The sequence below is a fragment of the Haemaphysalis longicornis genome, unplaced genomic scaffold (assembly GCF_048455015.1).
Source record: "Haemaphysalis longicornis isolate Haplotype H1 unplaced genomic scaffold, Haemaphysalis longicornis Haplotype H1 scaffold_10, whole genome shotgun sequence".
NCBI classification, from domain to species: domain Eukaryota; kingdom Metazoa; phylum Arthropoda; class Arachnida; order Ixodida; family Ixodidae; genus Haemaphysalis; species Haemaphysalis longicornis.
Window position 1 is genome coordinate 4,088,165 of NW_027526204.1, and position 24,860 is coordinate 4,113,024.

The 24,860-nt window shown below is 50.6% G+C and overlaps 1 protein-coding gene across 1 annotated transcript in view; it reads right to left on the reverse strand.

Annotated features, from left to right (window-relative positions):
* LOC144158132 (major facilitator superfamily domain-containing protein 4A-like) overlaps positions 1-23,646 on the reverse strand; it is a 692,369-nt gene extending 668,723 nt beyond the window's left edge. Inside the window, exon 1 of the mRNA XM_077688787.1 lies at positions 23,092-23,646. Coding sequence (XP_077544913.1) covers positions 23,092-23,372 — 281 coding nt within the window. The 5' untranslated portion in view covers positions 23,373-23,646. The remainder of the gene's footprint in view (positions 1-23,091) is intronic.
* Positions 23,647-24,860: the final 1,214 nt, after the last annotated feature.

The following is a 24,860-nucleotide window of genomic DNA, read 5'->3' on the forward strand; positions in this document are numbered from 1 at the left end:
TCTTCCACCCGCACAAGCCGGTGAGCTCCTCCATCTCCTGCACACTTACCGAGATATTTTTGACCTTGACAACCATCCACTCGGTAAGGCAACCACTGTGAAACATCGCATCAACAGCGGGAATGCCAGCCCCATTCACCAAAGGTCTTACCGCGTGTCCCCCACTGAACGTAAAATCATCCAGGACGAAGGGGACACCATGCTCCGCAAAGATATAGTAGAGCCTTATTCAAGTCCTTGGGCTTCCCCCGTCGTCTTAGTAAGGAATAAAGATGGCAGCTGGCGTTTTTGTGTCGATTACCGCCACTTAAACAAGATTACCAAGAAAGACGTGTACCCTCTGCCTCGTATAGATGATGCCCTTGATTGCCTCCATGGCGCAAAATACTTCTCCTCCATCGACCTCCGTTTCGGATACTGGCAGATTGCGATGACGACTTCGACCGAGAGAAGACAGCCTTTGTAACACCAGATGGCCTCTATCAATTCAAAGTGATGCCGTTCGGCCTCTGCAATGCGCCAGCCACATTGGAACGCATGATGGACTCTCTATTACATGGCTTAAAATGGTCCACATGCCTCTGTTACATAGATGACGTCGTCGTATTTTCCCCGATTGTGACCCTCACCTTCACCGACTTGCCGACGTACTTGATGTGTTCGGACGGGTGGGTCTTCAGTTCTAACTCAAAGAAAAGTCGCTTCGCGCACCGAGAAATAACCCATCTTGGCCACCTTGTTGACACCAATGGAGTAAGACCTGACCCCGAGAAAATTCGCGCCGTCCAGCACTTTCCTATGCCGCAGTCAAACAAAGATGTGCGCAGCTTTGTCGGCCTGTGCTCATACTTTCGCCGCTTTATATAGGACTTCACCACTATCGCCCGTTCCCTCACCGAGCTTCTTCAAAAAGAGCGACTTTTTCTTGGGGCCCAGGGGCATTCTTAACCTTGGTTTCTCTGCTTACAGCATCCCCTATTTTTGGGGCATTTTGACCCGTCCGCCCCAACAGAGGTCCGGACAGACGCCAGTGGCCACGGCATAGGTGCTCTTTTGGCACAAAATAAGACATTGTCGCGAGGTTGTTGCATATGCCAGTCGTCTCCTATCCACACCCGAGCGAAATTACTCGATCACAGAGCGCAAGTGTCTCGCTTTGGTGTGGGCAGTTGCCAAATTTCGCGCCTACCTCTACGGCCGACCTTTCTCTGTTGTAACGAACCACCATGCACTATGCTGGCTTTCCTCGTTGAAGGATCCGACAGGACGTCTGGGCCGCTGGGCTTTAAGCCTTTAAGAATACACCTTCTCCGTCGCGTACAAGTCTGGCCGTCTACATCAAGATGCCGACCGTCTCTCCCGCCACCCCGTCGACCCACCTGATACGGTCACGTCTGATTCCGACGCGCGTGTCATAGCCTTATCTGATTTCCTACACGTAGGGGAAGAGTAACGCCGCGACCCTTCGTTGCGATGCATAATTGAACAGATTGAGTCTGCAAATGCTGACCCCTCGCTTCACGCTTTCTTACTCCAGGATGGCGTGCTGTACCGCCGAAACTTTCGCTCTGATGGTCCAGCCTTGCTACTTGTTGTTCCCGAGCACATGCGGTTGTCGGTACTACAGCAGCTCCATTATGTTCCCACAGCTGGTCACCTATGACGGTACACGCCGGCACTTCTACTGGCCTGGTCTGTACAAGTCAGTGCGCCGCTATGTCCACGCATGTGACTCTTGTCAACGGCGCAAGACCCCACCTGTGCTGCCAGCCGGGCCGCTACAACCGATAGACGTTCCACCTGAACCGTTCCATCGGGTTGGCGTCGACTCACTGGATCCCTTTCCTGAGTCTAACCAGAGTCCTTCAATGCCTTTCTGGTCATGAGACTTCGCCATCACGCTATGGGAGAGCTTCGTACGCTGCCGCGACGCGGCGCTGGTGTTGATCGGAGGGCAGCCGGGGGCGTGATCAGGGCGCGTTTGGCAAGGAACGGACCGCGGAGCACGGCCGGACTGGAGGAGCGGCGAGGGCGCACTTTCATACGGCCTGCGCACCCAACAAGGAAACGATACAGCAGATTCTTGACAGAGTGAGGGCGCTTCGAACCAACCCTCTACCCTCCCAACCCTCTTTTTTCTTAGTCGACGCATCGCCTCTGGCCGAGCGAGCCGACAACGCTTGCCGCACGTGTTTTGGATGTGCCGCGGAATATCACCGGTACCGATGAATGCCTTCGCTGCTATATCTCACCAAAAAGAAGACTCGTTGTGCACTTCAGTTGCATGATTAAAAGTTTTAGCTGTATGTTTTTGACAGTGCACTCGCTGCCAGCGGTCCGCTCAGCCCGACCGGAGCGTGAGCAGCAGAAACACGTTTAGCTAAGCGATAACCGTATCTCCCTCGGCGGGAAATCATTCGCGTCACTGGTCGTACCCTGTGCGCTTGCAAACCAAGGCATCATCCGAAAAAATTAGAACTGATATTTCGGTCACGGAAAATGCCGCGTTTAGGCTCACCATTTTCATATAATACAGTCGCTGATAAGATATGAAGGCGTCGCACATTTTTCTTCATGTGCCCGGAGTTAAAATGTTTCTTTCAATTTTTTGATTAGGCGCTTCCGAGTGTTAGGCTGTTAGGCTGCTTGACCCTATTAGACCGAAAATTCAGACGGTGGGAAGGAGTCGCCTATTTTAATAACGCTCATGTAAATTTACACGGACAGGTATCACGTGTAGCCACGGCAGGGCTAGGGCAGTGGCAAATGCGCGCGCGCCGCCGCTCTACCCCGCCCGTGCTGTAGGTCAACCGGCGAAGGTTAGAGTTCCTGTATATAGCTCCCGCAGGGAGCTAAGAGTTGCGCGACCCTTTTCCACGCGCCGCCGTGATTGCGACACTCCGGTTATCCATGCCGCGCAGAGAAGCCCCCGCTACGGCGCTACGGCTGCGCCGCAGCCGCCGACGCGGGCGGCGCCGCGCCCCGCCCAGGAACAGCAGCAGCAGAAGCGTGAGCGACATCGCAGGAATCCAGCGTAGCCGCCGTAAGGCGCCGCCGACCGAAGCGCCCCCACCGCGCGTCGGCCGCCGTCGGAAGCGTGGCGGCGAGGCTCCTTCACTCGTGACGGGCGGCTTTCCCGCAGCAATCCGAATAACAAAGATGGCGGTCGGTCGCCAAGGAGGTTAAAAAAAATTGTCGGTCGCGCAACTCTTAGCTCCCTGCGGGAGCTATATACAGGGACTCTATAGCGAAGGTTAGAGTTCCTGTATATAGCTCCCGCAGGGAGCTAAGAGTTGCGCGACCCTTTTCCACGCGCCGCCGTGATTGCGACACTCCGGTTATCCAAGCCGCGCAGAGAAGCCCCCACTACGGCTGCGCCGCAGCCGCCGACGCGGGCGGCACCGCAGGAATCCAGCGTAGCCGCCGTAAGGCGCCGGCGACCGAAGCGCCCCCACCGCGCGTCGGCCGCCGTCGGAAGCGTGGCGGCGAGGCTCCTTCACTCGCGGCGGGCGGCTTTCCCGCAGCAATCCGGATAACCAAGATGGCGGTCGGTCGCGCAACTCTTAGCTCCCTGCGGGAGCTATATACAGGAACTCTAGCGAAGGTTGGTCCGCAGCGCCACGAACTAGCGGCGGTGAAAGGTGGGAACTATACCCGAAGCGCAGGCCGTATGAAAGTGCGCGCCCGCCGCTCCTCCAGCCAGTGCGCGCCCGCCGCTCCTCCAGCCTGGCTGTTCACGGAGTAAGATAAAGCCTTATCAGCAGTGCGCTTTCGCTTTACGCGTCGTGGGCCGCTCAAACGGACTTGTCATTTTGTGAGTGGCGAAAAAATTTGGTGCGAATGGGCATGCTACTACTGCGTTCCTGCCTGCCGGTCTGGCTACAGAGCAGCGGCGGCCGCCCGATGCCCTCTGATCTGCGGTGGCGCCACTCGCGGTAGCCTTTGTCCCCGAACGAAACTTGGCATTGAGTTTCATGACCAGAGAAACAAATAAGGACTCTGGTCTAACTGAGGAAACAAGTGGGTTGCGGTTGCTACGGGCTACACCGCGTGTTTCGCCATTACCCGTGCCCTTCCGACAAGCTGTGCGACCGACGTTGCAGATTTTCTCCTCCGTGAGGTCATTCTACAGCATGGCGCCCCTCGACAACTTCTTACCGACCGAGGTCGGTACTTTCTGTCCACAGTTGTCAGCGACATTCTTCGTTCCTGCTATACCACCCACAAGATTTCGACTGCCTACCACCCTCAAACAAATGGCCTTACGGAACGTCTTAACCGAACACTCACGGACATGCTCTCGAAGTGTGCTAATATTTTCATCTTTTGTACCCAGCTGCTAAAGTCCCTCCAGGGGATTGCAGTACCCATAAATAAATAAATGTACGTGTGGGATAATGGGATAATGCGTTACCTTACGTCACATTTGCCTACAAGTCTTCCCGATGTGACACGACTAGATTCTTCCCCTTTTATCTTCTTTACGGACGTGAGCCGACATTACCGATGGACACATTGCTTCCTTCCTGTTCGGCTGCAACGGAATACGCTAACGCACGCCAAGCGGCTCGTGCAAAGCTCTCAGCATCCTAAACGTCGAAAGAGTCGGTGTGATCGCTGCCACAGGAGTGTTAGCTATTCCCCTGCAACACTCGTTTTGTCATCGTCCCCCAGCCGTCGATTGGGCCTGTTTCAAAAACCTCCGTGGTGCTACAACGGTCCGTACCGCGTTTTGCGCCAGGTAACATGCAGATGTGACCTACGAGATTTCCCCAGTACTGCCAACGGGTTCACCAAGTGCCCGTCAATCAGATATCGTTCATGTGACGCGACTCAAGCCCTACCACGCGCCCATTCCTCTTCCTGCTACCTAGAACCGGGACGGTGAAGTGAAGTGAAAGAGACTTTATTGATCGCCGGCAACAGACGTAATGTCTCTACTACGCCCGAACGTTGCCACTCGTCGATCCTGGGGACATTCTACTGAGCAACACTTTCGCTACTGACTGCGGAGTGGACACCCTTGTCCCCGAAGGGAGGGCGTCGGCCCGCAGCTTTCTCTCCGGTGCTGCCGTTCGAGAGCCGTTAGGACCTGCTGGACGGCTGAGAGTTGAATGTCCTTGTCGTAACTGCATATAGCGTCTTGTAACCACGGCGGAAGGTCGGTGCTTATTGAAGCTTCGTTTGGTCGCACTTCACAGTCCCATAATAAATGGGCGGCTGTTGCCCTGGAGTTATAGCACAACACACACTTGTCGTCTGTGTAGAGTTCTGGTTTGATATGCTCCGTAATGACCGGGTCATTAATGAATTTTTCTGTAGCTGTCTGAACGTTCTCTAGTCAACTCGGGGTGAGGCGGTGCCAGCACCCTCCTGTTATTCCTGTAATATTTAGTGATACCTTGAAAGGTATCGTACCTATCCTTTGTCTCCGTCCACCACTCTACAGACGAATCCATTACAGCCGTGCGGTCTGCTAATCCTCGCGCCACTGAATTTGCCGTCTCGTTGTGGTTGGCAGCCGATTCTGACACATTGTTCCCTGTGTGAGCGGGGAACCCCTTGACTGCTACCTTAGGTCCGTCGATGTTCACCGATTCGAGCAACCGCACTGCTCCACAGACCGTGCTAAGTGAGTCCACAAGGGGTGACTGCTGGCTCCCCTTTTGGACTCACTTAGCACGGTCTGTGGAGCAGTGCGGTTGCTCGAATCGGTGAACATCGACGGACCTAAGGTAGCAGTGAAGTGGTTCCCACCCCAACCGCAACGAAACAGCGGACGCCGCCGCGCGAGAACTTTCCAACCGCGAGGCGCCCCCCCGCTCCTCCCCGGCGGACGGGCACCCAGAAACCGAACAAGAACCCATCGCGTCGTACGGGGAAATACTACAGTGGTACAGGCTCGGCAGGCGACTAAAGCCGCCCCCACACCCCAAGCTCACCAGAGCGGAAGCCGTGCTATACAGACAACTACAAACCAACTCGGTGATCACCCCGATGCTGGCGCGCCACGTGTGTCCAGAGGTCTACGAAAGTGTGCTGTGCAGTGTGTGCGCGAGAACGAACGCAACGCTAGCCCACTTGCTGTGGGGATGTGAACGACACTCGCTGGAGGCAGACGGTGCAACGAGCCTGCCCGAGGACATTACGTATGCCATGAACTCGGGTGAGCACGAGGTGCAACTACGAACTATCCAGCGGCTCGAGGCTGCTCTCGCAGGGCAGAAGCGCAGGGAAGCGTCGTCGAGGGGTCGGCGGGTCAACACCCGAACACCCACCACGCACCGACCGCGCCGACGCCCGCGAGGCACTGCTTCGGGGACGACCTAATACTCGTCTAGGAAGGGCAGGCCCTGCGTGGCCGAGGCCCCTACCCTCCGCAGGAACCTTCAATAAAGTCATTTTCTCTATCTCTCTCTCTCTCTCTCTCTGAGTCCAAAAGGACGGGAAGGTGCTTTTCCTCCACGTGGTTGTGTTCCGAGGAAGGTGTAGCGAAACCACATGCTTCCTGCCTGACCATGGGGCTATGTGCCTAGCGCTGACGGGGAACAAGGAGGAAGACGAGGATGTGCCTCTCGCTCGTACCGCGGCCACCTTGCCTGACTGGTGACTCTTCCTACTCGGACTGATTTACTGTAAATACATGCCCATACAGCTCTACTCCTTGCGCCTTCCTCTTAACAATATCCCAGAGGAAGAAGTCCAAGGGTGGAAAATCGGCTGACCTAGGCGGCCATGGTGTGGTCACTGTGGTTCCACCACGCCCAATCCACTGGTTGGGAAAGGACTCGTCGATCAATTTACGAGCCAGTGAAGAAAAATGCGGCGGGGCTCCGTCATGCTAGAACCCCATGTTTTTCAGCGCAGCCAGTGGCAACTCTGAGGCAAACTCGGCCGACGACGCCCTTTAAGACGCGCTCTGTGTACTTCTTTCCGGTAAGGTTTCCGTCGATGAAGTAAGGACCACCAATGCGGCCGTTATAAATGCCACACCATACGTTTCCTGACCACCTTACCTGGTGCTTATGCTCACGGAGCCAGGGGGGGTTCTGATCACACCAATAATATGCGTTGTGCAAATTGACATTCGAATTCCTACAAAATAGGGCCTCGTTGAGAAATTCCGGATCTTCGTCGCATTGAATAAGGCACCAGTTGCAAAAATCAAGCCATTTTTGAAAGTCACTTGAAGGTCTCAGCTCTTGGTTAAGACACACATGATATGGGTGGTAGGTGTGTCTTGAAAGTGCCTCCAAACTGAAGCTGGGCTCGCTCCATATGCGCTGGCAATTTCCCTGACGCTTGCTTCCCACCTGACAGCGACGTATGTCAGCTCGTCGATGTCAAAAACATCGGTTGCTCCTTTTCTGAGCACGGACTGATCCAGTGGTCCTGAAGCGATTAAATATCGATACGAATGAGGGGCGCGCCCTCATGTGAGCGCACATGATAAGCCAGTACAATGTGCACTTTCTCGGCAACGGAGCACTGAAGTTGAGCTGGCGCGGCCCTTTTCACAATAATAACGCTGCGGCGTTGAAACCTTGATTCTCAAATGGACGAGGTGACACCAGTGGTACGGCCTTGGCTGTGTCGTACGCACACCGTGTAAAGAAGCATTTTAAAGGGGAAAGCCGCAAGAACTGCGTATAACAGCATGCAGCCACAGCCGAGAAAGCCTCCTCGCCCAGCAAACAAACCTTTCCTTCGTCTCATGCGCTTTCTAACATGCAACGATTATAAACGAACAGCAGATAAACCTAACGAAAAAAATTGAACGGGTGGTGACGTTTCACATCTTGCACGTCTGCTAGCCACGTCAGATGTGGTCGAGAGAATAAAAAAAAAGAAAAGCAAAACTGTTGTCAACGCCCACTTGGGCTCCCGAAACGGGCGACCGTGTGGTGGGCGATGGCTAGCCTCTTGCGCCTACCAACAAAAGAAAAGATAACGCTAGCCGTGGTATGACGTGAGCGTTGATCATTAAAAAAATACAGGAGGCGATGGCTTTGATACCAGCTGATTCCCTAACATGGGGAATCACCAGAGCCTTCTCGAATTGGGCGACGCAGTCACTGCAACACGTCATCAGCGGATGTTGCGTTTGCACTAGACTTCTGGCGCACCATGTGCGCTGCGTTTCGGTTTCATGCGGGAAAAATACTTGATTTTTGCGGGCTGCAGGGCTATACAGAGTGTCTTTTTCTTTGCATTAAAAACTGATCGGTTATCGTCGTCTCCATGGCTACAAACTCGCCATTGGCAATACCCGCCAAACTTCGCTAATTAAAAAGTTCATTCGACAAGTTTAGTTAATTAACTAAGTAGTTCACATGTTTCTTATAACTGCTGACGTCCGCCGAGGCTGATAGCTTGTTCCTTAAGAGAATTCCTATTCTCCTTGAAAAGCCTACCTTCAGGAATTTTTGAAAGTGTTCACTGAAACACCCTGTGTAGGGTGTTAGTAATTGTGATAGCGAACATTACCACATGCACAAAGCTATGTAGAAGAGACGAAACACGCGCTAGATTACTACAGCGCAGCTATATAATGCCACATAAAACACGCCTGAATGAACATGACACGCGGAAATACTGTTACGGAGCAGCCCTCATTGGTGAAGTTGTGAAGTCGTGGCTATGAAGAATAATCCCCGTGCAGGGCATGTGACCAAACGTGGAGTAAGAAGGCGACGACGATCGGTGTGGCGCCCGGCAGGAGTTAAACGCTCATCTGCTGTGTCTCTGATTTTGCACATTTGTAAATGTATAGTGTAAATACAGCCGATGCTAACCGTGTCTACCTCGCCTCAATATAACTGTGAAAAACAAACAGAACAGTAGCACAGACGTCACAGTGCAGCAGTGTCATGAGCAACCTTCCAGAAGCGATATGTGCTCAAGCAAAACTATGAAGCATGTGAACATTAAGACGAACTGGGAGACGAGAAGAAGAAGAAAAAGAGGCAAGCGGAGAGAGAAGGAAGAAGAGGAGAAAGACCAGGATACTTAGAAAGTGCATGCAGCCGGCTAAACCTCCCGCTGTCTGCTACAGTTATTTTGCCATTTGGGGCGAATGAACTGGGATTCTGCCACGGGGATCTTTGCAGTGCGTTGCACTCATTCATCCTGGAATCAGGCCGTCTGCCGTGCTAGGCAGCATTTAGCTTAACTGGATTTCCTTGTCAAAAATATGCGTGCCCAGCTCACTGCTTCGTCTGTACCACTTTCATCGTGTTTCTTAGTTCCAAATTTCATTGAATGGTGTTCGTTTTTACCTTTTTTCTTTCTTTCTCTAATCTCCTTACTTTTATTTCTCTACTCATCTACTGCTAATCCATCCTAATATTTAAATATTTTTCTTTCCCTACAAAAATTACCTAATTTCTTTCGGTAAGGCGCCCATTTCCTGGCCAATCCCCCTGAGTGGGTACGCGCCATTTCACTGGAACCACCACCACCACGACCTACCACCGCCGCTCGCCCCTGTTCTCTGCTTCTCCTTGCGGGTTTTGGCCAAGTTTTTTAGATTTCAGATTGCTTTCCACTTCGTTTAGAGTGCACTTTCTAACGCTGGAGCGTTAGAACCTGGAGCGTTAGAAGCAGGCGAGCTGATGTCGTTCAGCCCTCCCGGCCAGGGGCCATCGCCCTGGTCGGCTTCCCTTTCTGCGCACGAGCTGCCTCTGAATTTATTTTCCAGTGGTGGCGTGAACAGGGTTCCCGTGGCTCTGGTTCCGGCTAATGGGGCGTCCATTCGTCTCAACCATCCCGAGGCAGTCCAGTCGGCCCTGCAGGGTGCCACGCAGCACTACCAGTCGGTGACCGAGGTCCGGCAATTCGGCAAGGGTGGCTTAGTGTGTAGGTCCTCAGATCTGTCCTGCATTTCTGACCTGCTAAACTGTCGCATGTTCGGCTCCATTCCGGTGAGTGCGTTCATCCTTCATCATCTTGCGTTCTCAAAAGGCATCATACGGGGTGTTAGCGCAGAGTTGAGCGCCACGGACGTGCTTCACAAATTTGCAGATGCTGGGGTGATTTCAGTGTATCGCTGAAGCCGAGAGGCCAATAACACAAGCGGCCCCACTGAATCAGTCATCGCCACATTTGCAGGTCTCACTTGCCCCTCTGAAATTAAGGTCTGGCCACTCGTTTTCAGAGTTGAGCGTTTAAATCCACGTCCTCTGCAGTGCAAACGGTGCTGGCGATTTTGGCACTCTTTGGGGGCTTGTAAATCGTCCCTTCGTTGCTGCTCGTGTGGGAGGCGCACTCAGCCTCCGAATGCAATGCAGATGAGGTAAAGTGCTGCCTCTGTCAGCAAGGACATCCAGCGGACTATGAGCTCAGGAAGTCAGTGTGCTCGAAGTTCTAGAAAAACGTCGCTGTTCGCGGGCGGAAGCCGCAGCCATTTTCAGAGAGCGGGCTTTCGGATACGCGGGTGTTGCCTCTCGTCAGGTGGCTACAACGGACCCTTCCTTGCCTTCGCTTGTAGATGCTGCTATCGCAAAAGCCATGCCTGCAGCGGTTGACCGTATATCAGGTATATTTTAGAAGGCTTTCAGCAAATGCAAGCGCAAATGCAGATGATGTCGTCGCAGTTCTCCCAACTGCTCCAAGCACTCCAGGGCATGCTCGCTTTCATGCAGCAGCTCAACTCCAACTCATCGTTCAGTCTTCCTGAGGCCGTCACTGCTCCTCCTCAGATCTCTCCAGTAGCCCCACTAATGACAGCTTCCGTGGTAAACCCACTCTTGGCAAGTAATGCAACAGTGCTTGCACCAGCGCAGTCTCAAAGCGCCGCATCTGTACCTGCTGTTTTTCCTTCCTCTACCAGCCAAATCACACTGAACAATCCATGTCATGAGACGCGACCTTCGTCTACAGCTTCCCACTCCACTTGTCACCCACCTATTGATTGCTCCACAGTCCCGCTACCTCTCGATTCGTGTGACGAAACATCGTCTGAAGATATGATTGTTACCTTTTCCAACAAGACAGGCGCGCCCCCTCCACCCGGTCCCTCTGCGAAATCAAAAAATAGGAACGCCCAGTTACGCAACACCACGCCAGAGGATATCCTAACCAAAGCGGTGACTGAGGCTAACATATAACTAATCATGGCGTCTCTTAAAGTGTTACAATGGAATTGCCGCTCGATTCGATCCTCTTCTTCCGACCTTTACTCTTTAACTGGTAAATTTTCCCCTGAAATTATCATTCTACAAGAAACTTGGTTGGACTCCGGCACATTTTTTACGTTTCATAACTACAAAACTTTCCGACTGGACCGTCAAGGTCGCGGTGGGAGTTTACTAATATTAATATATAATAATTTCTGCCGTAATGCCTTTAAGACTTTTGACTTCTTGTCCTCTCAATGTGAGATTCTCGGTATTGATTTGCTTCTGCCGGGTTGCAAGCCTTTTTCATTGGTAAACGTGTATTTCCCCCACGGAGTTTTCGAAGTCAGACCTTTAGATTCGGCTATCACGGTGTGCCAGAAAGCTGTGCTAGTGGCGGGAGACTTCAACTCGCATCATGTATCTTGGGGATTTAGGACAGACACTCCAGGGAAGCGTCTGTGGTAATGGGCACGCGATAATGACCTTCACTGTCGAAATATGGGCAATGCCACTTTTATTAGTGGTCAGTCACGGTCTGTCCTTGACCTCACTTTTTCAACATCAGGGCTGGTATCCTCGTGGCCAACAGTTGATTGCGAGATGAACAGTGATCATATCCCTATTCTTTTCGAAATAGTTTGCTCCGCGAAAATACCTAGCCACAGAGTAAATTCATTCATCAATATAACTAAATTTTTCTTGGCGTTGGGCAATGCACTCTCTACTTTTCCACCTATGGAACAAACCTGCAGGGCTAAAAGTGTGATCACAGCTATTAATGATTCCATACGTAAAGCAAAATTTACTGTTGCATCAGTCCACAACAACTCGTGTAGTCCTTGGTGGAATGAAGAATGTACCAGAGATTTCCGACGTAGGAAAGCCGCTTGGAAGCATGCAGTTTCTTCACAATCAGAGTCCGGCTAACTGGGTTAATTTAAAATTTACCGCGCAACTTTCAAGCGAAATGTATTACGTGCAAAGGAATCCTTTAACATTGGCCGATTTTCAGCCCTATCAGAACCACATCGTAAAAAAAGCATTATTCAATTTTATGAGGTCTAGGAAATCATGTGCCCCCTCTCTGAACGCACCCTCACTGGTTCGTACGCCGGAAGAAATCGTAGACTTCCTAGAGAATATTGCTGGTGACCTACAGCTGCGATTTTCGTCGAGGATTCCTCCTACAAGCCGTCGTACTCTGGGCTCAGCTGATTTTGAAGAGGTAGGCGAACTGGGTAAAGTGATTTCTTCCCTCCCAGCGTCTGCGCCAGGGCCAGATGGTATTACCACCGCAATGATAAAATTGTTGTATGATGAAGCTCCGGCAGATTTGCTAAATGTAGTTAACGTTTCACTTAGAAACGCATGGATACTACCTGAATGGCGTTTGGCCAAAATTATGCCTTTCCCCAAAAAGCCGGAGCTCGGTTATTCAATTGATAACATTAGGCCGATAGCTCTAACATCTACTCTAGTTAAAGTGATTGAGCCCGTTTTGCTTCCCCGGATTAACAAGTTTCTGACTGATAAGAATATCCTCAACTGCAGACAAATTGGCTTTAGAGAAGGATGCTCCATTTGGTGGGCACATATAGACTTAGAAAGTGGCATTCAGTGGGCACGACGGAATAATCAGGTTGCAGCATTGGTCACTCTGGATATTTCAAAAGCTTACGACAGCGTGGAATATGGCATCCTCCTAGATCTCCTGGCTTATTATTCATTCCCGGAGTACATCACTGCGTGGATAGCGGCTTTTCTAGAAAGCAGAGAGTTCTTTTGTTACCAACATGGCTACGCCTCTTCTCGTTATAAGCAGACGCGTGGAGTCCCCCAGGGGTCTGTCATCTCCCCAGAGCTATTTAATGTGCTCTTGAGCTCCCTACCTAGACAGCCTGATGTACAAACATACGTTTATGCAGATGACATTGCCTTTTTCTCTTCGCAGGCAATTCATTCCCTGTTTCATTCTCTTCAGTCATTTCTGAATACTCTAGAATTATGGCTGGACAGTCTGAAATTTTCGTTAAATATTAATAAGTGTGCCATTCTCGTGTTCCCCCTTACGGACCCAATATCTATTTCGTTATCCTATTGTCAACAATCCATTCGGCAGGTTGATTCACTAAAATAACTTGGAGTTAAGTAAATTAATTGGCGTCTCCACATTCAGCACGTTGCAGTGAAAGGCTCCCGCGATGTCGCTCTTTTGAGGGGTCTTAGCAACAAGCGATCAGGTCTGAGAGCAGATACACTCTTGATGATCTACCGCATGTATGTTCGCCCAGTCTTAGAATTTGGGTGCGTTTTGTTCTCTGGCTCTGCGACCTATAAGCTCTTGCCTTTGGTGAAGCTTGAACGTCAAGCATTGATCTGCTGCTTAGGCCTGCCCGCTTACGTCCCGATTAGAGTGTTGTACTTAGAAGCCGGAGTCCTAACGCTGAACTCCAGGTTCAAATACCTAACCGTTAATGCATTCGCAAAGTTCTTTGACTTCCCGCTGGCCAGACCACAGGCTGTTTTCCTCCAGCATGCAAGGTCCTTTTTTGGTATATATTGGTCTCGTCTCCGGCGCCCACAGGTCATTTTTGCCAATTCGTTGCTTACTCCATTAAACACCACCCTCCTTTCAGATCCCGCCTTGCAGATACCATCCACAGTAGTAACGATTTCGTTTGAAAATATTTTCCCCCAAAACGCTGAGCTTCTCCCGCCTAACATACTCAATAACATTCTCCTGGCTCACCAGTCCGAATACCCATCCCACGTGGTCATTGAAACTGACGCTTCGAAAAAAAATTCCCCGCATTTCCCCGAGGGGAAGAATGTGAAAGTGCGAATGCACGAGTTGAATTTGCGCGGTTCGGTAATGTTCGCGAAAGAGAGATCACACACACACACACACACACACACACAACTACAAAGAAAGAAAGATGCATTTATTCACACCTATTTGTGTTGTCGTTGTACTTGATTGCTAGAGCGGATCTCAGCTTTGAAATTTCGTGTCAGTACTCCTTTAAGCGGGTGCATTAGCCCTTCTCACGCCCGATTCCTGGCCAATCCCCCACGTGGGTATGTGCCATGTCAGCAGGAACAACAACAAGAATGAGCCATGGGGACGCGGCCAGGCAGCGCGCGCCCATCTCCCCCCGTTGCTAGGGAAGACGAGGAGCGCGCGCACCCGCAGCTGTTGCTATGCGGACTACGGCGGCGGACGATTCAGGCTCGCTTAAGAAGTGCATTCGCACTTAAAAAGACGAAAAGGTTGGGGTGGGCATTTTCTCTCCGACGTTGAACTGGTCTTTTTCATTGCGATTACCAGATTTTATCCCCATTTTTTATGCAGAATTTCTTGCTCTACTCTTTGCAATCCTGAAACTTGATCCCGCGAATTCTTCCGTGATGCTACTCACCGACTCCTTGTCCGTGTGCATGGCTCTCTACTCAGAAACTTTACATCCTACTGTCAAAACTTTTTATTCCTGCGTCCCCACTCACGTGCGCGAGATTCGGCTCGTTTGGCTGCCCGGCCACTGTGGGTTAACCCTCAATGAAACCGCTGACATATTAGCTAAAACAGCTTTGGCTTTACCGATCGTCGAGGTTCTTCCCCCGTTTTCTTGCGTGTTGTTGCCTTTGACCATGGTCTGAACACTTCTCCTGAACTTGAACACCTCAGGTTCCGCTGGGAGAGAAATTTATGCCAAACTCGCTTGTGCGAAGAATTGCTAACTTCTTTTCGTTGTGGTGTGCCACCACTTAATCGGTATTTATAAAGGGCAAATCTCATAACCTCCCCTTTGTGCAACTTTTGCCAAGAAATTGAATCCGAAGAGCATTTCTTTCTTTTTTGCCGCTGATTTTCTAACCATCGGAGAAGGCTGCTGGAGATTCCCCTGCTACGTCCTGTACTGCCTTTAACTGTACCGGTGCTTTTGTCGTTTGGGGGGACTAGGCTGGGCCGATGCCATAGGGACGTGTGCAACGCCATCCACTCCTTCATTTTGGAGACAGCTCGTCTGCAGTGTTAAAAACATTCCGATTAGGCTGACTTTTACTATAGTTTTCCTACTCTTCTTTCTGTTGTTTTTTTCGTGTTTTTTTTCTCTCTCTCATTAACCTAGACCAAATTCTTTTTTCTGCTCCATTATTTTGCCTGGCATGATTCATTGTAATGAAAACATGACTCTTCTTGGCCAATCCCCCTAAGTGGGTATGCACCATTTTTCGGGCCACTGGCACCACCACCGCCCCCAGCGTCAATGGGGCCTGACGACGCCTCAGGCCTACCAACATGGTCCAGGCTGTGATCCTGGAAGGAGACCCCGCGGCAACGCACCGTCGGCGACTACAGGCACTAGAACCAGCTGTGCTACAGGCGGGCCCGGGACGCTGGGGTTACGCTGCGACACATCGCAACTAGGGCTACGCTCTCTTGGCTGTGGGCGGCAACGGCTGGGTCCACTTCGTGCAAGCACCATAGCAATTTGAGACACGACGGTCGCGTTGATCCAACATCAATTAGGAAGACATCGCCCGTTACGTGAGGCGACACAATACTCAGACTTTTACGCAAACTCAAACCGTGAGAACACTTCTTTGACTGTTTACTGGTACTTGACGTGTGCTTCGAAATATTGTCCTCGTCTATTAAACAGTTTTTCTCTGTACTGTTCACTTGGTGAATTAACGTGACAATTTTGGCGAGCTTGCCAGGATCCATCAATTTTCATTGTCACTGTCAATTCAGCCAGGTGGATTATGGACGCAGAAAAACTGTTAGCCCTTACCGAGGCACTAGGGTTGACGAAGGAGGAGGCGTTGGCGATGTACGAAAGAGCAGTCCAGGAGGAGCAGAAGAAAGCCGAACGCGAACAGGAAAAGTCAGAGAGGGATCAGAGGATATTGGAACTGAAAGTACGCCTTGCTGAATTCGCTTCGCAGGGTACAAACATAGATTCAAGCGAGAGATCTGGTTCAGTATCACCACGAGCCCCAAAGATCTGCCCCAGAAAATTAATGGCACAATTGGATGAGAAGCGGGACGACTTGGACGCCTACCTGCAACGTTTTGAGAGGATAACCACCGGCCAGGGCTGGGAAAAGTCCCAATGGCTACGGCCTTGAGCTTGTGTTTGGTTAAGCGTCTTTGGCCGAATGCCAGCGTCCGACTCACACGACTATGGCAAAGTGAAGATTGCGCTACTGGAGAGGTTTCGCTTGACTGCTGAAGAGAGAGAGAGAGAGAGAGAGAGAGAGAGAGAGAGTAAATGTTTATTGAAAAGGAGTGGAGGTCGGCCTGAGAAATTGGTCTTGGGCCTGCTACTTCCCTCTGGGGGGAGGGTACTGAGGACAGAAAGAGAAAGGAATGAATATGGAAGGTATGGGAAATGACACTGAAAGCAAAAAATGAACTATGTACGAGCAGTAAAACCAATAAACGTCTCACGTACAACGGGGCGCTGAGTCAGATGAAGGTTTCAGAGAAAAGTTTAGGTGCTGCCAACCAGGAGACGCTGAAACCGCTTCGCAGGACGAATCAGCAATTACTTCGATCGGTGGATGGAGCTCTCCGGCACGGAAAAGACCTATGAGGCTATCAGAAATCGGATCTTCTCCGAAATATTCTTGAATTGCTGCAATCGCAATTTATTCGCGCTTTAAAGGAAAAGAGATTAAATGCTATTGACGATCTGGCTGACTCAACCGATGGCTTTCTCGAGGCGCAAGGCTTTTTTAAAAAACTTTGGTGCGGGCGACTGACGAACAAGAACAGCCATCAGATGGAGGAAACGCGCCAGAATAAGGAAGCTTCGTATCCCCAGACAGGTTCCCAGAAGGTGCTTCCTCTGTGATGGGGTCGGCCATTTAGCCGCGGATTGTCCCATCAACCTTGAAGGCACCAAATCTGACCTGATTTGCCAAGTCTGCGATAGGAGAGGGCGTAGGACTGAGGCCTGTCGCTTTAAGCCCCAAGACATAGGGCGAGCATGATGTCTCCACATGCCAAACAAGCGGAACGGCCGAATGATGCTCAAGCAGAAGGAGATGAAGTCGGAACAGTATGCGCATGCACAGCGACGGACAAGAGGGACAGGATGCCGATCAGTGAGGGAGTAGTCCAAGGGAAGAAGATGAACAGTACAGAGGGGTAGTGGTGCTAACACTGTGCTGGTGAGGAGTTTGGTACGTGACGAAGATCTGACGGGAAAGAAGTCACGTGTTATTTTCGCTGATAGTACCATCAAGTGGTTACCTGAAGCCTTCATGGAGATCTGAACACCCTATTATTCTGGAAAAGTTAGTGCAAAATGCCCATAGAACGCTTTACATGACCTGATATTGTTGAAGGTTCCAGGTGAGGTGTTCGAGATGTAGACACTCCCTACCCCCAATGGATTTGCAAGGCAGAAATCACGCAGAAAGGCAGTCGCCGCATTAAATCCCAAAAGCTACACAAGGCAAATTTTTATTTACCGCTTATAGGGTATGCCCAAGTGGAAATGTCAGCAGCCGTTGAAGCAACCGTCAAGGGTTGGAGGAGGAGCAGACCACTCCAAAAGCTTCTCTAAATCAACCCCTTACCCTAAACTCTCGTGAGTTGGCCAAGCACCATATGCAAGATACGTAGGAGCCGACACGTAGGAGCGCAATGGCGACGAAACCGCACCGTGTACGAGTTCCGAATACTCGACGGGCTTGTTTGCCGAGGATGCTTATTCCCCTCAGGACGAGTAGTCATGCAGCTTCTCGCACCGCCAGATACACGGCAGAAACTACACGGCATTAGCGCACAAAAACATCGTGGCGGGCCATCGAGGGGGGTGTGAAACCATCAGGAGGAAAGCTGAAGATTTCTTTTGGCCAGGCATGCAGAGTGATGCAAGGGAATATGTCAAGTCCTGCCACGTTTTCCAGGAAATTTTCTCTAAAGGTAGTTTTAGTCCAAGACACGGGGAACGAGGTTAGGTGGTCCCCGAGATACATGCAGCAAGCATCATAAGAGGGGACAATACAGAGCACGGCGGTGTCGCGTATTCAGGAATAACTACGGCGAGGTTTGCACTTCTTAGTAGTAGTTACTGGGATCATGTGACTGGGAAGGGAGGTGCAGGCGCAGATGCTATGACCAGTTTGGCTAGTAAATGTAATAGTTCCTGGGGTAATTTAGAAGTTTGAATATGGTGATGTTCGGCATATCGTGTGAATTATACAGTGGAGTGCTCAGGTGGATACTTCAGGGTCTGAGAACTGTGAACACGTGCAAACTTGAGAACGCTACGCTGAACTGAGTTTGTGTGCTGTGTTTAATAGTCTCTTAGGACTATTAGGACTTAGGACTATCCTGGCAGGCTCGCCAAAATTGTCACGTCGATTGACCAAGTGGACAGGACACACAGAAAAACATTTAATTGACGAGGACGGCATTTCGCAGCACAAGACAAATGCTGATGAATAGTCAAAAAGGCGTTCACGCAGTTGAGTTCACGTATAAGTCCTTAAATACAGTGTCGCCTCACGTTCAGGTCCCATTTGATGCAGGGATCAAGCGCCCGTTGCGTCTCGTAGTGCTGCTGGCAGGTGCGAGCTCGGCCGTCACCCTAAAGAGCCAGGGGAGCGCAGCCCTAAGTGCGTTCTTGAACCGATGCGGTGCGGAACCCGAGCGTCCCCGCCTGTAGCCCAGCAGGTTCTCGTGCCCGGAGCCGCCGGTGCGTTGCCGCGGGATCTCCCTCCAGGATCACGGCCTGCAACTTGTGTCAGGCCCCGTTGACGCTGGGGGCGGTTCCAGGAGCGTAGCCTGGTCTTCCTCCTGCTCTTGCTTCTCTCTCCGCTTGCCTCCTTTTCTTCTTCTTCTCGTCTCCCGGTTCGTCTTAATGTTTTCATAGTTTGGCTTTATAGTTTCATAGTTCACACGCTTCATAGTTTGGCTTTAGCACATATCCCTTCCGGGAGGTTGCTCATGACATGCAGCTCATATCACAGGACGTAAATTACTCCGATACGTGCGTACGGAAATCGCCCGTCGTCCGTGTGCCTAGCTTGCGTTTCGTCTCTTCTGCAGCTTTTTAAAGTCTCGCTTTAAGTCTCTATTTAAAGTCTTTTAAATTCGCCGTCTCGCTGGTACGGCGAATTCCCTCGTTACGGGTGCAGCGCGTCAACATTCGAGGGGCACGCACGCGCGAGCATTTATTTGCGAGAGGGAAAGTTTCAAGTGGGACAGTTCCCACGACGCGATGCGCAACAAATGAAAGAGCACCGACAACCGAACGAGTGAAGACGGGCTCGCGCTAACTTCAAACTCAACGTCATACCATTAAACATGCATGTGCTGAGGGAAATGGGGAAAGAGATACTTGATACACCTGACAGCCAGGGTTGTACAAACGAAACTTGGCTTTGCAAACAAAGTAACTTCTCGTGCGGACATTATCGATGCCGTCGGAGGGCCGCTGACGCGTTCGCTTGCATTTTTCGTGCATTGGACGCGTCAAGAAGTTCCCGCGCAGTTGTGTTCTTGCTCTGTTGAGCATTTGAACTTGTTTTAACCGTGGCTCACAACCGCAGACAAGACAGTGAATAGGCAAATGTATTTTTTCCTGCATCACCGGTCACATGCTTCTATCTTCCTCGTTGTGCTGCTGAGCCCAAGGGCGCGGGTTCGATTCCCGGTCGCGGAGGACGCTTTTCTGATGGAAGCGAAAAGCGCCTCTCGTGTGTTCGAGATTTTCACGCACGTTTAAGATCTCCAGGTGGTCAAAATTAATCCGGAGCATTCCACTGCGGTGCGCTTCATCGCCTGTGTTGCGTCGGCGCGTTAATCATTAATCAATAAATAGACAAAATTAACCCGAAGCCCAAGAATTAATCAATAAATAAATCAATCAATCAATCAACCAATCAATCAATCAATCAATCAATCAATCAATCAATCATCCTGGCGACAGCTTTATTTTGTGGCCGTCGGCCGGTACGCGGTGCAGAAGTAGTCCCCCACCATCCACCGGCCACGCACGTACACTTCATCTCGTGGGGTAGTCCCGTGTGCATCCCTTCATTGCGGGATGCCATTGCCTCCTGGCCTGCCGCACTCTTTTCACATTTCAAACCTAAACCCTTACGCATCGCCATTGCCCGCACAAAAAGAAGATTGCTTTTTGTTGCGAAGCAAAGTTCTTCATGATTGCGGCCTTTCGGGTGTAACGAGCTCGAGCTTGCACCATTTTGAGCTGGAGTAGCGTACTAAATGTATTTCTTTTTTTGTCAAGACTGGCAAACCGGAAAGGTGTCGAATGCTGAAGGCGATCGTTAGTGAAATGCAATCACATATTGTATTCCAGAAGAAAAAAAAAATTACTTACAGCATTCAAGTTAAGAATCGAAAAGGGAACTAAAAAATCTTACAAATTGTCTAATGAGGAGTTACATGCAGGAAAACAATCCGAACTGCTGCGTTACAAACTCTCTAGAAAACAAAAAAGTGCTGAAAACAGACCGTATGAAATCACATTTCACTTAGTTACGCATCAGTCTAGCAATGATGCGTACCTTGGTGTATTTGTGCAATGGTGGATTAGCTGAACTAGAATTTTGGGCGCGATTTTTGCGCTCATTTATACGCGCGTGTATTTCCCACCATTTTTAAACACTTTCATCGGCTCTGTTATATTTGTTGTACTTAACCCGATGACTTTCCTTTACGTCGGTTTTATATTTGTGGCGTGTTGTTTTCTTCAGGTGCAGCTTTATCAGAACTGTAAACTTTCCGCCTTGATCCACCGGCCGATGCAGCCTCAGGAGTCTTCCGGTCCCAGGTCTGACTGTCCCAGGTCTGACTGTTGAAAATGTCCCAGGTCTGACTGTTGTAAACGTAGTTGCCGCGAGCGAAAGCGAAGACTACGCACACAGTGTATCGTGCTTGGGATCTCGCAGCCTGCCGCCGTCTAGCTGCATGTAGTGGGTCACTGGATTCATTCTTTCGCTTCCTCTGAGGAGCAAGCTCAAACGGTGCGCCATCGGAGGCGAGATTGTCCCTCGCGAAATCGATAAGAAAGAAAGGCGCAGCTTGCAAGCCGGCAACTGAAGGGAACTCGCGATGTACCGTATCAGAGCCTTCGCTGTAGAAAGTTGTTTCAGTGTGACAGCCGTGTCGTATAGCTGACTTGCATGTCCCGTCTAGAGTCAGTAAGAATACGGAATGGCTAAGTAGTATTCCCATTCGGAAAAAAAGTGCTAATACGGAGCACAGAAGGCGTGACGAGACGGACGGGGTCTCGCCTTTGCGTGCAACAAGAGCACCGTTTTCGCCATTTTCAGCAATGAAGACAGCAGAAATGTAGGTGCTTCCGGGCAAGGTCCTCGAGTGTTTAGCAGAAGAAAGCTGAGCTGGTTCACTAGCTTACGAGACTTTGTTGTCTTCAAAGGGGCCACGAAGACAAAATATATTGGGATCATTGAAAAGACTCCCTCGTCCCTATAACAACGATACCAGTCCTATCGCCAAATTCCCGCAGATAATCGATATAGTAAGGAAAATAGATGAAGCAGTGCCGACTCTCCATCCACTCTCTGGCTCGCCCTTTTTGACGTCACGGAGTCCTGTTTGTGCGATTGGCGGCCACCGAACAAAGCCACCGCGGAGGAACCTGACTGTGCGATTGTAGTGGTGCCCGTTTGATCGCATCACTTGAATGCTAACGTGCAGTTGACACACTGATAGCTATGATTTTGGTACTGGCCTCTATTACGTCACTGTTGACGTTGTGTGGCGCGAAATTTGAAAGGTTTTTTTTTCTGTGTTTCTCGCGTTTTTTTTTTTTAATGAACTAGCGTCTTTGTTAGAGTGTGGTTGAGTAAATTAACAGAGGCTAGCATTTTTATAAGTAAGCTTGTATTTTGTCTTCGCAGCTCCTATAAACACAAGATTTGATCGCTGGAAACAAGAACGTTTTTAACAGCGAAGCTGTTTAGCAAATAGTTATTTTTTGTGTTTGCAGTTAAAAATACCAAGAAAATGCCGAGCGCTCGTGTGTGCATGCCTTGCGGCGACTGCCCAGCGTCCCCACCGCAGATTTTTCAAGCCAACCAGAATTAGGAAGATTGGCCAAGATTGGCAAAAAAAAAAAACAAAAAAAAAACTTGCAGCGTTCGCCGTAACCATGGCAACACTTGCTCGGAGCAAGAAAGGCATCTATGTACGCCCCCCTCTAAGGTGGCGTCCAATAATTATCACTTCTAAAAAAAATCAAAAGAGCTCACACTGATAGCAACAATGGTCGTTGTGGCAGCGAAGAAGCCTTGAGCAAATTGGCTGCAATCGCGGACTTAAACCAGCGCAATGGTCGTGCAGGTTGCGTACAGCTTCGCTGCCTTCAAGTTTAACGACGTGTTAGTGTGAGGATCCTTCATGTTTTTTTTTATTATATCCTTCCCCCCATACGCGTTCGGTTTCGTGGCAAGATCGGTGGTAATAGGCACTCTGGGATAACAGGTTGACCCCGAAGTGATCTAAATCGCTTTACGCCGCATCTACCCAAAGCAAGGTTACAGCGGAGCTTCATTCGTGGGATGTTTTCCCTTCGTGTCACCTCGCGCACAGCCAAAACGGCAGGTGTTCTGACTGCTGTGCTGCGTACCGTATGCCACGGGTGCGAAGTATAGAATAAAGGAAATTAAATATTAAACAAAACCTTCGTCCACAGTAGCTATAGCGATCGACAAGTGTTTTTCGCTGCTTGTTTCGGTTACAACAGACGGCGCCGCTTTTCACGTCCATTCGTATTTCGGCCGGTACGAGTGACAATAGCAGGGTGTTTTTTTTTGCCTGCTCCCGTTGTCTGGACGGGTGATGATCTCTCTCAAATGATGTTCCACTGCAAGGGTGGTCGGTTGCCAGCCGCGCTAGTGCGGGCGATTGAAACTGGCGCGCCAGTCTTGAAGCTGCGGACGCCGACAGGCACACGCTTACCTTTCGACGATGAATCCTCCGGCCACCGTGCCGAGCAAGACGAAGAGCGACTGGCTGAAGAACACCCAAGACATGGTGGAGAACACGGTCTGGGTCTTGCAACCCAAATCCAAAAGCGTCGGTCCCAAGAAGGCCACGCACATGCCGAAGCTCCAGAAGACGAAGCACAGCGTCACCGTGGTGTGTTTGTGGCGCCAGAAGAGGTCGAGGAAGTACTCGCGCTTGGACATGGACGATACGCCGTCCACGGCACCGCCGCCGCCTGCCGCCGATGCCTCCATGAACGGACCTGTCGGAGAGAGAACAACCTTCCCGAACCGGGGTCCCGCACTCGGGAGCTCGCGTGCTAGTCCGTCCGTTATAACCGCATCGTTCCCAGAGAGTGCTCGACTGTGCACCACTGGAAGGCGGTCGCGCTTCACGGATTGGGCGACACTGCGTGTTCGAGCGACTGAATTGCTTGTAGAGGCACTTGCGCCTGGCCGAAATGCACTTTGCGTGTTTAGGGAAACCGATTTTCGGGTCCCTACGAGTGCGGGAAGCGAGAAAAAAACGGAACGGGCCCGCCCCTCTCCTGCGCCGTTCGATTCAAAGGGGTGGCGACACCTGGCGACAATGTCGGGCCCCACGACCTCCGCGTCGTCTGCTACGCAGCCGGCCGGCGGTGACGTCACGGTCGCGCCCGCCACTTCGTCGTCTGCTGCGGGTGAAGGATGCAGCTGGCGTTGCCCCAAAAGCGCCATCAATGGCGCTTTGGGGCGCACTGTTCTGTAGGACTTTCCGGCTCGACGTTGAGAAAGCCACACTGCGCAGGATAAAAGCGCGCGCCCGAAAAATGTTACGTGTTTTTGGCTTCCAGCGTAGGCGGGCGAAAAACGGACTAAATTAGCTCGACCAGTGGTAGAAAACCGAGTTATTCGCAGCGTTGCACGTTCAGTTTTAGATGTGGCTAAATCACGGCAGCGTTCGCACCGCGCGCACTATAACTACAAATTCCCGACTGAGTGTGAAAAGAGTTTTAACGATATAACAATACGCTGACCGAGCCAAGCGTTATGATATGTACATAGAGTTCGAGTTCGTGAAAAAGTCTACATTTTTTGTTTATTTTCAGGGTATCAATAGAGGGGTTTATTTTTTAGTACAACTATTCCGAAAATATAAAAGCAATCATGTACATGCGATATGAGTTGTAAGGTTAATACTAGGCCTTTACAATTTACATCACACAGGGAAAAAAATCGGGAATTCCTCCGAAATTGCACCCAGCCCAGGCCACTCAATACGAATGAGAACCAAGCCGATGAAGCGGCTGCGGTTGTTTCGGTGTGAAATACTTATAGTGCCTGAAAAATAAAAAACCGTAAAGGAGCACCGGGCGTGAAACATTTGTTGATCATTTCGTTAGACCAAACTGGGAGTGCAGAACCTGCAGTGTCCTGCGTTTTTCTTTTCATTTTTTACAGGCCCCTCTTTGCTTATTTTATCGCGAGGCAAGGCAGTGGTCGGCGACGTGTCTCCGGGCACACTGGCGGGTCTGCAGTCTGGCGGACTCTTGTATCCTGTTTGAACTGCGCCTTGATACACTCACGAAGCAGGTGGACCCTTACATTCTTCCGAGAGCTCGGAATTCAAAAAACGCTGGGACCTCCCCTTTATTATAAAACAAATTGTTTCAGAAGGAAATAAAAGTTTGCTCAGTTTCAACCAAGCTTAACTTTGTATAAAGCTTTTCACAGTACGTTGAAGGTTCTACTTTATGGGTGTCA